Source organism: Fibroporia radiculosa (genome assembly GCF_000313525.1).
Source record: "Fibroporia radiculosa TFFH 294 genomic supercontigs, scaffold485, whole genome shotgun sequence".
Taxonomy (NCBI): Eukaryota; Fungi; Basidiomycota; class Agaricomycetes; order Polyporales; family Fibroporiaceae; genus Fibroporia; species Fibroporia radiculosa.
In genome coordinates this window covers 1-10,713 of record NW_012133212.1, presented here as the reverse complement: position 1 = coordinate 10,713, position 10,713 = coordinate 1, and the positions used below count along the sequence as shown (strand labels likewise).

The window sequence follows — 10,713 nt, the reverse complement described above, 5'->3', positions numbered from 1 at the left end:
CGCCCCCCCCCGCCTCTGGCGCTCCCAGACGTGAGAGCGAAGGGAGGCTTGTCGCATGCGCGGCTCTGCGCGTGGTGTCTGCTGAGGGTCTCTGAGGGCAAGCGAGCCCACTCCAGACACAAGACGGTGCTCCACGTCGCTATCCTCGGCATCGGCGTCGACGTCGCCTAGTATCGACCATTCATCATCACTGATCCCGACCACCGAAGTACTGCCTACGCTGGGGGATGAAGGCGCGGACGTCTCCACAATAGCGGCGAGAGGATGTGGGCCTGCGCGCTCGATATCCGAGTCTACGCCGGCATCGGAACGGAAATCGCGCTCGGATTCTGTATCAAAATCGTGCACAGAAGACTCGAGGTCTGTGACGGGGGGTGTGTCCAGCGCCGCTGAGGCATGAAAGTTTGGCCTAGTTACATTGGGCCGAAGAAGGTAGGTGAGACGCTGCCCTGAGGTGTCCTTACCTGGTAGAATGCGCGCGTGAGCTGCAGGTCGCTCGAAGGAGAGATGAAGCATACTGTAACTGACGACGTCGTGATACCGAGCACAGCAATGTACAACGTAGCGGGTGAATGCACTGTCTTCAACGCACCAGACAAGCTGGAGTGGTGTGCGCGAGACCTCCCTGATGGACCCGGTACTCCCTACAGCGACACCAGGGAGAGACAACTCGGTTGCAGCATCCGGGGAAAGCAGGACGCCTCCATCCCTCAACCAGGACACGATCACGCCCTCTACGTCCTTGACGAGGAGCTCTGTTCCGGGGCCGGACTTGCGCAGCTCACGGCGCATGCCCTTGAGACTGAGCGAGAAGCGTCCCGCATTGGCGGAATTGGGCTCGCGGGCAGCGGGAGTGGCAGGAGGGACAGCACTGTTGCGCGCAAGATAATGAGGGAGAGGCTGAGGGAAGGTCGATAGCTTGGTCGGAGGGAGAACGGTGTAGTCTCTCTTGGAGGGGAGGACGATATGTGGGTTGCCGACGAAGCGGGCTGCCATCGACACGAGGCATCTCGATGCTCTCAGATAATTGAGATTGCGAGATTGGGCGGGGACACACACCGTTCTCCTTGCGGCGGACCCACCGCTTGCCCTCCTTTTCGTCTCTCCTACTCTTCTTGAGCACCGCGGGAGCTGCGGCAGGGACGTCCTCAGCAGTTCGGAGATGAGCAAACCGGTCTGATAAGCCGGGAGCACGAAGGATCGCAGGGAACGACATGGGCACTGGCCCGTCGTTTCTGCCACTTGCTGCAGCGGTCTGATCAACGGCAATGCTGGCCATGGCTGCAGGCAGAGAAGGGGGAGGGGGAGAAAGGAAGGACAAACAAGCCTTGGCCAGAGCTTATCGTGCGGATTCAAACGATGCCGCTTCCGACAGTAGCATCAAAGGTGGGTCAATTTGGAAGAGCAGAACAGCTCTATCTGGCCTCCGGCCTCGAAATACAAAGTAGGTCATCTAATTACTGACCACAGCTCGCCGTCCGAGGCTACGTTGATTGTGTCTGAACAACTCAATCACTGCCCCGCCTCCGGACTGGCGAGTTCTACTCGGCATGGCTAAGCTGGGAAACCATCCTCCCATGGCCAACAATCGGAATTCTGCACATCAGGATGGGTGTCGTAGCGTATGCCTGCCACGATGACTCCTGGGTCTGAAGCGACAACCTCAGGCTCAGCTTCCTGGTTGATTCCGCTAGCAAAGCCACTATAACGGCACTGAAGGCTTAAGCACTAGACTTCTGCACGCGAGACACGTCATCAGAGTGTAGAATGCGAAGTTACATGAGCAATATAAAACCACAGTTCATCGCCAGTGTGAGCGATACTCATGTGAGATGAGGCGAACAATGCGTACCGGATGACATGAGCTACAAACCCATCATCTATCTCTATTAACGTCTGCCTCTGCCTCCTACTCCTCCAGCAGGCAGTTTGCGTTTGCGGAAAAGACCACCCCCAGGAGCTGGAATGGCTTCTGGAGGCACCTCAGTCTTCACCGCTGCATCCTCTTCTTTCACGGCTGCGGTTTCTTCCTTGAGGCTAGGTATCTCGGCGGTGGTTGGTGCGCTTGCTTTGTCCTCAATAATCTGAGGCCCAGGATCCTGAAGTGCTGCCTCTGCTTGTCCTGGTTCCTCCTGCTCCCCATTCATTTCTACCGTGGTCTCTGCACTGCTCTCGCCCGGCTTCTTCCAGCCTCTGCTCGACCATTTCGGCAACGCAGTCGCCCCCGAGCCCGTAGCAGCATTTTGCCCATCGTCGGAAGGTGACAACAGTATATCTACAGACTCTTCCTTTTTCTTGATCTTGATTGGAATGAACCCAGGGTCGTAGATCTCTCCGAGCCCAGCCCCCAGAGTCTTCCGACGAAGCTTGAATCGCCTAGTATCGTCCTCATCCAGGGGTTGCTCCGCTTCTCTCTTCTTCCCCAATTCACCGTTGGGCAAAGTTGCGGGGGCATCTCTCTCTGTGGCCGTCGAAGATTCCGCTACGGTCACAACCTCCCAGTCTCCTGCGACACCTTGTGTCCTGCGGCGCGCTGCCTCGGCCTCGAGTCTCTCCGCATCCGGGTCTGTATATCCGAGAGACTCTGCCGTGGAGTAGTTGGCGTATGGGTTCGAGGGTTTCTTTTCGGGCTGACGTGTCGTGGCAGAGCCCGAGGCCACCGGCGTACTACTGCCACTGCCCGGCCTGACCAAACCAGCGCCCACGTCCCTCGCAAATGCGGCATTCGCAGCCTTCAATTGCGCACAGCAAGCCGTTACGTTCATGGCCAATTATCCACACATTATTACGCACCTGTTCTATACGTGCCATATCCCGCTTCTCTTCTTCCCGGTCCTGCTTCCGTCTCTCCCCCTCCTTGTACAATCCTCTCACAAAACGTTCCACGTTGCCTTTGTGTCGCAGGCCGCTTTCATGCTGTTTTCGAGAGGGCGCATCGTCTGCTATGTAGATGTTGCAGTACTTACAGAAGTACTTCTTGTGCGAGACCCAGTATTCACTCATCGTGGTGGGCGTGCAAGTCGATCGACGCGGCAATTGCCATTCGCCCAGTGGCTGAAATGGCAGTCTAGCGTGGCTGAAGCAGTCGTACTGAGAGTTGTTGCATGGATGGGCAAGACACTAAGTCTTCAACATTATAATCATACGACATTACTACTCGACAGAATTAGTGAGGCACAGACAATTATACAGACGGGCCGTTTAATACGGCAGCAAGCTAGGGAGAAGTAAAGCAGCTAATAACAATAAATGTCACATCAACCCAGACTTTGACAGCACGCGCAAAGTCTTCAAAAACGAGACACAGAAGCACGGATCAGGATACAGCCCAAGAGCAAAGCAGCATTACTTTTTTTGGTCCCTCACCATTTGTTTGTATCGCGAAGACCCAGTTCTTAACAGAATCGCCTCCAGGTCTTTCCAAGTGACGAGAGGCGGCCCGTCTTCCGTTCGCTTCATGTTCAAGTCGATACCATAGCCTCCAAGCTGCTTATCTCCATTTACTGCCACACTCTCGGACTCCAGTGCCCCACGGCTTCCACTGGCAGCGGATTGCCGGGAGGGTTCAGAGCTAGAGGTACTAGATGCATGCGTACTTGCTCGGCTCTGTGCGACCTCCTTCGGCATTCGTGGCGCCACAGGATGAGGTTCAATCGGATAATCTTTGCCTGAACCTTTGTGAGATGCGGCACTAGCTTCTCTTTGAGGTCCATTTACCTTCACCACTGATGTCGACCCAGACGGAATCTCGACGCGCGTCTGGAGGTCCTTGGACTTCTGTGCACAATCTCCAGCACTCGATACATCCCACGATGTGATCGTAGCCCGCAACTTCATCTTTTTGGAGTTAGATCGGGAAGATGAAGATGAGGTACTTCGGCGCAGATCAATCTGACGAATATTTGTCGTCGCGGTATGGGTCGCAACGACGGACTCGCTAGCATTCTTGCTCCCTTCTGATATGTGTCTTCCGCCGCCGCTAGATGACGATGCGGCGGAGCGTGTCTCGTCCTGACGTACAGGTAAAGTGACCTTTTTCCTCTTTGCAGGCCGTTCGTCTTCGTCGGATGAAGAGATGGACACTATGCGCTTTCGTGCAGGGAGTCTTCTTAAGTTTTCTTGCGGTCGGTCAGCCGTAGCATTGATTTCCGGCCGGTGCACATCGCGTTGAAAGCTTGGCAAGGCCCACACTTCGGGGTCGTGAGTAGTGGGTGCTGTGAGACGCGACTCCAGAGGCATTACAGGAATACTGGCTTTGGAGGCATCCTTACTTGCTCCTAGAAGTACAGATTGACGATAGTCGCCGTCGTTCGTTGGAGATGGCGGCGGCAGGGATTCAAGAGCTGTGTGAAGAGGCTGCTCAGACTCTTCGACGTGATGTGACACTCGACAAGGCGCCTGTCCAGGTGGAGGCATACTTTTGCCTGCAACCCGAGTTGAAGTCGAGGACGCCTGAGGACCATGGACAGATTGAGTAGACAGACTTCTTTCTTTCTCAAATTCCCCTCCCTTTTCAGCGATAATCATGTCGGGGAGAGGGATTTCCGGAGAGGGATCGAAAGGACTGGTGATTTCATTCCGTTCCTCGGGTGCTATATAGCTGGCAACCATCTCCTTCGTTCTGGCGTCGTCAGAATCGAGATCGTCCACCTCCGACCTAATCTCTTGAGATTGGGATAGATTGGCTGAGGTACTATGCTCGCTACCGAGGAGTTCATCCAACTCAAGTTCATCGTCGGCGTCCTCGTCTTCCGTTTCACTTCCACTCTCTTTCCTCGCACTCACTAATCCTGGAGCATCTGGTGTGCTTGGTACGGCTGCCACTTGCTGGTGCGCTTCGGACTCTGGGATATAGGGTCTATCGCCTATTTGATCAGTCGCTGTGGGATCGACAATTTGGTCGACGTTCTCCATAGTTGAGGACGGCTCTGCCGTAACGCTTGCTTCAGGGATATCATCTGCATCATTTCTTGGCACATCCTCAGTGCCAGAGGCCGACGGCAATACTTCGTTTCGCAACTGCGACGGGATCGAAGGTAGCGATTGTGAAGTCGATTCAGACTGCGTTTGGGTTTGAGATACGTGAGACAGTGACTGGCGAAGGTGTTCTTCTGAAGACGATGGGTTGGCCTGTGATTGCTGTGACGGCTGCGATGCAGAACCGGAAATGTCAGAATTCGGAACAAGGATTCGTCCAGGACCAGATACATTTGGATCGGGGGAGAGGTGTCCAGAGATTGGCAACGGAACTCGACGGCCCCCGTGCAGAGGTCGAAGAGGTATGATAGGAGCTCGAGCTCGAATAAACGAATGGTCAGTTTGTCTGACTTTGAAAGGTGACCGCGTGCTTTTTGGAGGTTCAGAAGGTGGAGGAAGGATGGACGGCGGTACATCGGAGCGTGGCCTTTGCCCTGGAGGAGGAGCTGTTAAAATTGGAGAGGGGGGATCCGTCACCATTAGCTGAGAGACCGACTCCGGCTCTGGTTCTGGTAATTGCACAAACTGGCTTTGGCCTGGTTCTCTAACTACTGGAGATAATCTCGATGTTCTTTGGTCGTTACTATTACTATCAGAACCTGGCTGGGTCAAAACGGGGGAAAGCTCTGGGCTATGCCGCTCAGAGACAGCGTCGAGTTCGAGCGCAGGTATTTCTGAGCGACCCGGGCTTCCCCTAATGGAGGGCGACCAGTGAGAGGGCGTTGCGGGCGGCAGTCCATTTCTAGTCTGAGGAGAAACGCTTGAGAATCGAGGTGGGCTAGACGAGAGATCCAACGGATGGCGCCCTGGTAAGAATGTCAGGCCTATAGCAAATTTTTGCGTCTGCAGAAAAAACTAACTAGGTCGTCTGGGTCGAGGTGATGCCGACACAGGGGCTTCCATGACTGGTGGGGTCTGCCGTTCCTGAACCACACTAGCGCCGTGTTCTACAAGACTGTTGAGCCTCTCATCTCCCGCACCTGTACACCCATGAGACTTAGATTGAACGCAGCTATTCATCAAACAAATTATACCTGGCATCCTACGTATTTCTTGAAGCACTTCCGGAGTAGGTATATATTTCTTTGGGTTGGCCGAGTAAAGCTATAAGCAGCTGACAACTTCTGATCAGAGTAGCTACAGTTATACACGATCTACTCACGCGCCACAGCTTCTTGCGTATCGCGGAAAAGGGGGTTTTAAGGGTCTCCACGGGCGGTGGGATATGGGGCGGTGGAGGTTCCGCAAGCGAGGGTTTGGGAGCCGCCTTTCTTGCCAGAGGAAGCGTCGTCCTACGTGATCCCTCCGAGGGAATAGTGGACATTCCAGGCTCTTTCTCTTTATGACTGTCCGCGTTCCGCTGCTGTGTTTGGGCCTGGGCCAGTTTTCTCAATTTCAAGACATTGCTGAGATTAAGACCTGAGAACGTTCGGCGCAAACATAGACCGTATATGTAGATTGACTTACCCTCCGCCTCCATGCCCACGCAGACCTTTGACCCATTCACGTATACTGGGATCACTTTCGACCGTAGTCGGATTACCCCATATCGCCTCATCATAAGAGCCTTTCAGGTCGAAAAAACCAACATCCAACGCAAGTTGCTCCGTATGGGACATTTTCTGCTTGCTGCCAAGTGGAACGCGCGCACAGAATGGTCGAAAATTCTTGATGAATACCAAAGCGGACCGGTGTTCAGTAACCGATTTGCCTGTGAATACGGGGTTTCTGTTCCAATATAAGGATATCGACCAATGAGCGATGTACAAATACTCCAGCTGAAAACAGTTCCGTGGCGTAATCTGCTGCATGAGACGCCCATTTTTGCAAATATGAAGAAGACAGATTACAGTCAAAGTGTCCTCCACATATTTCAACGAAGCAGCCGCAACCAGTAGACCGATAGACACCCATGCCCAAGATAGCCATCAAAATCAATTAGACAAACAGCACCCTCGGGACGTTTTCAAGTAGTCCAAAAATCTTCTGAAAGGGATATACGCACTCTCTGAATGCTTTCATTGCATCTCTATTGAAGCGTGCCGGTATAACGTGTGACTTGTCAGACAGGGTCGCCCATACGCATGCATCAGTGTCTTCGGGACTGGGATAGGTGAGAAACTTAATAAAAAGAAATATGAGCTGATAAATATACTGGAAAGAGTGCTGGTCGCTTACCTTCACCAGTTGCGATCTCATCGCCTTTGGACGCCGTGGAACGGAGGGTAAATCTCCCCCATACGTCTCCGCCACATCAATAAGATATTTGCACAACCATGGCGCCGGTATAGAATTCGACATATAAGTTAAACCCCGAATAAACGTGCACAGAGATATGAAAGTAGGAGAGGAGACCGGATTGTGGCCCACTGGCCCTGACCATAGTACATACCGCGTCTGGCATTAAACGCGACCGCGTTCCAGATCACGTGCATTTCCTTTTAGAGACACCTGCCAAAGACCTAAGCTCGTGACCCATCCGTTCCGGTTTTACACTCCGCTATTCCGTTCGCGCATGCGCGGCTTGAATTTTATTCACTCTCCGCGTCAATTTCAAAAGGCACTTGCATAGCATCTGTTTACGATTGCCAAGGCCCTAAATAGCAATGGTAGATGTTGAATGTGGTTTCCACACACGACTCGTCTATTGACCGATCACTGGGCACTGCGTACTACTGCATCTTTCCGTTTACGTTTTTTACTTGGACCCATCGTCTTGTCTTGCCTCGCCCGCAAATCTGCAGCGGCCTCGTCAGCGAGGCGCCCAAGCTCGGCGAAAGGACTTCTGTCATCATCTTCGTTGCCGGCTTCCTGCTCCAGAAAGTCGTTGTCAAGAACAAGAGCTTCGTGTTCTGCGGCCCTAGTACGAGACACTTCGATATTTGCCGAGGTCTTGGTAGGAGCCGGCAATGCATGTTCTGGAGAGAAAGGGTCAAATTGTACAGACCCAACCAGAGATAACATCTGGTTTGCGATCGTCAACCTGATTGAGCTTTCATCAGTGACGTGTCTGGACATATGCGAGGGGAAACATACCCAACAACTGTGAACTCTAGTCGGCCGTCATCCCCTCCCATTTTTGCACCCGTGAGCTTATGCACCCATCGGCCACCACCCTCGACGACTGGCGTGTTCTCGCCTGTCTCTAAAACATTTTCATCCATGATGTCGGTCCCAAATTCAGGATCATTCTCAGCTGGTCCGTATTCAAATTCCCAGTCATGAGTAGGTATATGGTGGCGGGGTATCGAGACGTTGAACGTGCGATGGACGAGGAGCGCAATGTGATCCGGCGAGCAGAGGTTGACTTTGCCGACTAGATGAGGCTGATGATCAATCATGGTATGTCGCTTTAGTTAGCATGCAGGTACATACCGAGCTTCATGCCGACTTGAGGGCTCCATACCGTAGCATCGAAGGCAATGCGACAATTCGTGAACGGACAGTCAGCCTTGATCGTAGCAATGGTATCCAAAAAACGTAAACTGCCATGCGAAAGAACAACACCTTGCAGTGCTGGAATATATCTGCAAAATATGTGATTATTTCATACAGCCTTCATGAGACTGCCGCTAGCCCGCGCACCTCATGAGTAAGGAGTCTAGCATCTCCTCTACACCCGCGCGCAAGTTGCTCGCAAAAACTGGGGGAATGGACACTACCATTGATGTCTGTACTACTCGAAATTCCGTTTCATCATCTCTCGCACGCGCCTTCCCCTTCTCCTTTCTAACCGATTTGTCCTTCTTGAGTTTATCCTTCTTGGCTCGCTTGACCGATGGTTCGGTGTCTTGCTCAACATCAGCTATAATATGTTTTCTCTTCTTCGAGGCATTCTCTACAACAAGTTGAGACATAGATGGTAGATAGGTAGGATAGGCTTGAAGAGCTGCTTTCGGTTGTTGATATTCAAGTGAGCGTGCACGGCAAGCTTGAAATGCGCGGTTATCGGGAAATTTCATTCCTCACGTGCCATGCGCCTTTGCCTCAGCCGCCACTTCGCTGCCGAATCACCATCGTTCACGGTTCTAACTTCTCGCTGTCATTGTCTGCGCATGGTCAGTGCATATTTAACTGATCGGGGTCACATTTGACACTTGTATAGTCCTCACCAAGAGTTATCGTGCAAATTGCGATTGCTGGCGCACAAATCCTAGGCAAAGCATTCTTTGCAGCGGGTCGACAAGCAGTGAAGAGTGAGTCTCGTATGTGTGCCAATACCAGATATTGATGCGTTGCACCATTATGCGTGAACTAGATGCAAAACACCAACCACAAGCGGCCATAGGCAGTGATGTAGCGGGTGTTAGGAACGCGACATCGGGCTCGATCACGGACAAGCTGACGCGAGAACATCGGATGACGCTAGAGGAGGCACGCTTGATTCTGAACGTAAAAAAGGAAGATCCAGCTGACAAGGTTCTTCAAGTGCGTCCTTGTATACATTTACTGTTGAACCACCTTGAATCCGACATGATTTGTTGCAGCATTATGAACACCTCTTCAAAGCCAACTCGCCTCCGTCTGCACCTCCTAAGCCCGCGGCTGGCACAAAACAATCTGCACCACCAACATACTCGCACTATGTTCAATCAAAGGTACTGCGCGCAAGAGAACGAATAGAGGCCGAAATGGAGTCTGGACAAGATCTTTCTACGACTGCACCCCCATCGTCAACTTCGCCACCGCCACCGAGTTCAGGCAATCCATAGACTTTGGTCGCACGTTATAGACTTACTACTTCTGTATAATTGTTGTCCCGCTTTCCCCATTCACTGGATTCTAATGATTGGACACCATCAATGGAGATTAAATCGGCAATGGTGGCATACAAAGTAAGATGTTCAACGACCAGTTGCTGCATAATCCATCCGCCCTCTAATTTGTGATTCAAATGCGGATAATTTGAAACGGACTTAACTGATATTCACCAGAGCGGCTACACTCGATACACAATGGGTAACACGAGAAGTACATGAGGAGTTAGCTACATATACACGAACATATCATCTCCTGCGGTAGACAAGGGCACTAATCATCCGTACAAATCATTACGAATCGTCAAAATTGCTGTCAAAGAGATAGTTGGCTGCCAATTCCTCATTTTTGTCGCAAGCGAAGTAGGCCTCTATCACGGCTTGCCGAGGGAAACCGAGTGCCTCCAGCTATCCGAAGTGGTTAACGAAGCAGATATGTTCAGTATAGGATAATCCGCTTACGCGTTCGATCGCCTGTCGCTCTTCTTCCGTGATATTGATGACTTGTGTTCCTGGAGGCGCCCCGGGGCCGCCATCCTCGAAGTCATCTGGATCACCACCCAAGAGCTGCAACAGAGCCTCAGGATTCTGTGCAAGAAGCTGTGCAAGTTGAGGGTTCTGAGTTGCGAGCTGCTGCACCAGAGGCTGAGCCAGCGCCGGATTGTGCGTTACTAAATCACGAAGTTGTTGAACTTGAGGATGATTCTGGAGCGCTGTCATATTTAAGAGGCCAGGACCACCTCCTGCACCTGGGACACCAGGAGCGGCCCCATGCTGTTGTTGCTGTTGTTGCTGAGCCAACTACAAAGATGGGCATTCAGAGAACGCGACTGAGATCAGAGTGTGGAACAAACCTGGAAGAGATTCTGAGGAGCGTTTGGTGCAGGAGCAGGCTGTGCAGGGGGGGCCTGTGCTGCCGGGGCTGCTGTGGCGGTATTGTCGCTAGCTGCCGGCTGCGCCTGAGGAGGGGCAGCAGCGA

General features: G+C 52.5%; 4 protein-coding genes across 4 annotated transcripts; 1 reads left to right on the top strand and 3 right to left on the bottom strand.

Moving 5' to 3' along the window:
• Positions 1-1,889: 1,889 nt before the first annotated feature.
• On the bottom strand, positions 1,890-3,003 carry FIBRA_01095 (uncharacterized protein; the record flags this gene model as incomplete). The annotated part of the gene is made up of 2 exons (XM_012322975.1): positions 1,890-2,732; positions 2,794-3,003. 2 exons carry the CDS (start codon positions 3,001-3,003, stop codon positions 1,890-1,892), a joined length of 1,053 nt encoding a protein of 350 aa, XP_012178365.1.
• Positions 3,004-3,345: 342 nt separating this feature from the next.
• Positions 3,346-6,596, bottom strand: FIBRA_01094 (uncharacterized protein; the record flags this gene model as incomplete). Its single annotated transcript, XM_012322974.1, has 5 exons — positions 3,346-5,783; positions 5,838-5,957; positions 6,012-6,081; positions 6,140-6,383; positions 6,445-6,596. The coding sequence occupies 5 exons, from the start codon at positions 6,594-6,596 to the stop codon at positions 3,346-3,348; spliced, it is 3,024 nt and encodes a 1,007-aa protein (XP_012178364.1).
• A 1,036-nt stretch (positions 6,597-7,632) lies between these two features.
• FIBRA_01093 (uncharacterized protein) lies at positions 7,633-8,834 on the bottom strand (the record flags this gene model as incomplete). Its single annotated transcript, XM_012322973.1, has 4 exons — positions 7,633-7,960; positions 8,014-8,293; positions 8,353-8,504; positions 8,563-8,834. The coding sequence occupies 4 exons, from the start codon at positions 8,832-8,834 to the stop codon at positions 7,633-7,635; spliced, it is 1,032 nt and encodes a 343-aa protein (XP_012178363.1).
• A 117-nt stretch (positions 8,835-8,951) lies between these two features.
• FIBRA_01092 (uncharacterized protein) lies at positions 8,952-9,689 on the top strand (the record flags this gene model as incomplete). The annotated part of the gene is made up of 4 exons (XM_012322972.1): positions 8,952-9,035; positions 9,083-9,173; positions 9,236-9,405; positions 9,465-9,689. The coding sequence occupies 4 exons, from the start codon at positions 8,952-8,954 to the stop codon at positions 9,687-9,689; spliced, it is 570 nt and encodes a 189-aa protein (XP_012178362.1).
• Between the last annotated feature and the right edge of the window lie 1,024 nt (positions 9,690-10,713).